A 2,411-nucleotide genomic window follows, 5' to 3' on the forward strand; every position below is an offset into this window, starting at 1 on the left:
ATCCACCGAATCCATCGGTCGCAGAATCCCAACCTCCTTAGCATATAATATAGAAAATCCCAATTCACCGAGTCGTAAGCCTTCTCATAATCGACCTTTTTCTCTTGTACTCTTCCAGAACCTCATTCGCAACTAGCACACTGTCCGATAAACCTCTTCCTTCAAGAAAAGTCGATTGTCTAGCGTTTATAATTTTTCCAATCACCTTTTTCAAACGCAAGGAAAGCGCTTTAGAGATGATCTTGTACAAGCAGCCTACTAATGAAATAGGTCTAAACTCCCCTAGCTGTTAAGGATTTTCTACTTTTGGTATCAAATAAAGAAATTACGCATTCGAACCTCTTGGCCAACTGCCGTAACCTGCAAAATCCTTTACTTCCGACACCACGTCCTTCTTTAAGATGTCCCAACAAGATTTTATAAAACCAAAGTTAAAACCATCAAGGTCGGGACTCTTTGAACTATCACACCCCCAAATCGCTGCTTTCACCTCTTCTTCCGAAAAATCGCCAATTAGCATCTTATTGTCGACTTCTGAAATGGAATTAAATTCAACCTTATCCAGTCTGGCCTGGTAGGCGTCATTCCTAGCGAACCTTTCTTCAAAAAGCTCACATACCTTATTCTTCACCTCCTCCTTATTGTCACTCCATTTGTTATTAACAAAAATCCCGTGCAATTGATTCCTTGCCCTCCTCCATTTTACCGAAGAATGGAAGAATTTTGTATTTAGATCCCCCTGCTTAATCCAACTTTGTCTTGCTTTCTGAAATAAAATCGCCTCTTGTTTAGACTTGGAAACTGAAAGCTTAGCAAAGAGAGACTTTCTTTCTTCCCTTTCTGACTCATCTAACCCGTCTTCGTCATCATACAAGTCTAATTCATCTAACCTCTGTTGAATTACCTTACTAGTCTGATTCACATCACCGAAGACTTCCTTGTTCCACACCTTTAAATCTGCTTTTAACTTTTTCAACTTTTCTTTAAACACAAAGATTTCTCTTCCTACCACCTTGTAAGAAGACCAACTCGATCTCACGAACTCTTTAAATCCGTTATCTCTCTGCCACACATCCAAACACCTAAAAGGTTTCGGACCCCAATCCACTGAGACTTCCTTCAGGATAACTGCACAATGATCCGAGATCGATCTACTTAAAACAAACTGTTGGCTGTTAGGCCAAATATCCAACCATTCTTTTGAAACTAATACCCTGTCTATTCTGCTTTTTACCAAACTGTTGGGTTTGAACCATGTATACTTCCTGCCCACCAAAGGGATGTCCACCAATTTTGAACTTTCAATAAAGTCATTGAAACCCTTTATTTCTCTAGAATAGTTAGAATTCGACATCACGCTCTTCCTTTCCTCCTGCCTTCTTATGGAATTAAAATCCCCAATGATACACCACGCCTTTGAGAGTTGACCCTGTCTGAAACCACCAACCTCGTTCCATAGCTCTTTCTTTTCCCTTAGAGAGCCAGAACTATAGATATTCACAATAGTTACATGTGCTCCATTTTCTCTCTTCCAAAACCCTTCTACCACAGTATAGTTTCTCCCATTTACAAATTTGGATAACTGGAACGACTTGTTACTCCACATCGTAAGCACACCCCCTGCGTTATTTAAAGCTTTGTTTTCCACCCATTCTACTTCATTGGTTCCCCAAAGTAAACACACCTTCTCCCTACTAAACTCCGAACACTTTGTCTCTTGTAAACACACCATATCCACTTGTTCCCTGTTAATCAGATCCCTTATATAATTCCTTTTTAAGGCACCTCCTACCCCTCTAATATTCAGACTAATTATCTTCATTGACGACCTTTCTCCTTTCCTTCCACATCTTTCTCGTAGTTACTCCACCCTGATTAGACAGCGAACAAATACTATTTAAAACTATTTATTCTCGGCCTGGGAACGAAAACCCTGCTTCTTTCCCTACTCCCCAAACACTGGAAGCCACTTTCTTATCAGTCTTCACCCAGAAAATTCTATTGCAGTTCTCAATTGCACTTTCAGAAGCAAATAAGGAATTCGACTCACTGCCTGATTGATGAACCAAAAAAACTTGGACCACCGTAAGCTGCTTTCTAACTTTCTCTCCAACTAACATCGACATCCTTCCCTTCGGAGAGCCTCCTTCACCTCCAACTTCCTCACAATACTCCAAATCCGCCACCAATCCCAACACCTTCCCTTCAAGGGAGAACGACCTCCCGCTCACCCTCATAGGTGACTCCTCAAACCTCTGTGCTTCCTCCGCTTCTTCCATCTTATCACCGTCTGACAGCCCACTACCCGCCGAACCATGGATAACTACATTTGTGTTTCTTTGTTGAATTGTTCATTTTAATCAGTCAAAGTGTGCATATAGATGTTAATTTTTGTTTTGAATCTTGCATGT

At 40.8% G+C, this 2,411-nt stretch overlaps 1 protein-coding gene across 1 annotated transcript; it reads right to left on the bottom strand.

Annotated features, from left to right (window-relative positions):
* Positions 1–325: 325 nt before the first annotated feature.
* Positions 326–1,822, bottom strand: LOC137834075 (uncharacterized). The gene has a single exon (XM_068642141.1). It carries the CDS (start codon positions 1,820–1,822, stop codon positions 326–328), a length of 1,497 nt encoding a protein of 498 aa, XP_068498242.1.
* Positions 1,823–2,411: the final 589 nt, after the last annotated feature.

The sequence above is a fragment of the Phaseolus vulgaris genome, chromosome 5, assembly GCF_000499845.2.
Source record: "Phaseolus vulgaris cultivar G19833 chromosome 5, P. vulgaris v2.0, whole genome shotgun sequence".
In the NCBI taxonomy this organism is placed as follows: domain Eukaryota; kingdom Viridiplantae; phylum Streptophyta; class Magnoliopsida; order Fabales; family Fabaceae; genus Phaseolus; species Phaseolus vulgaris.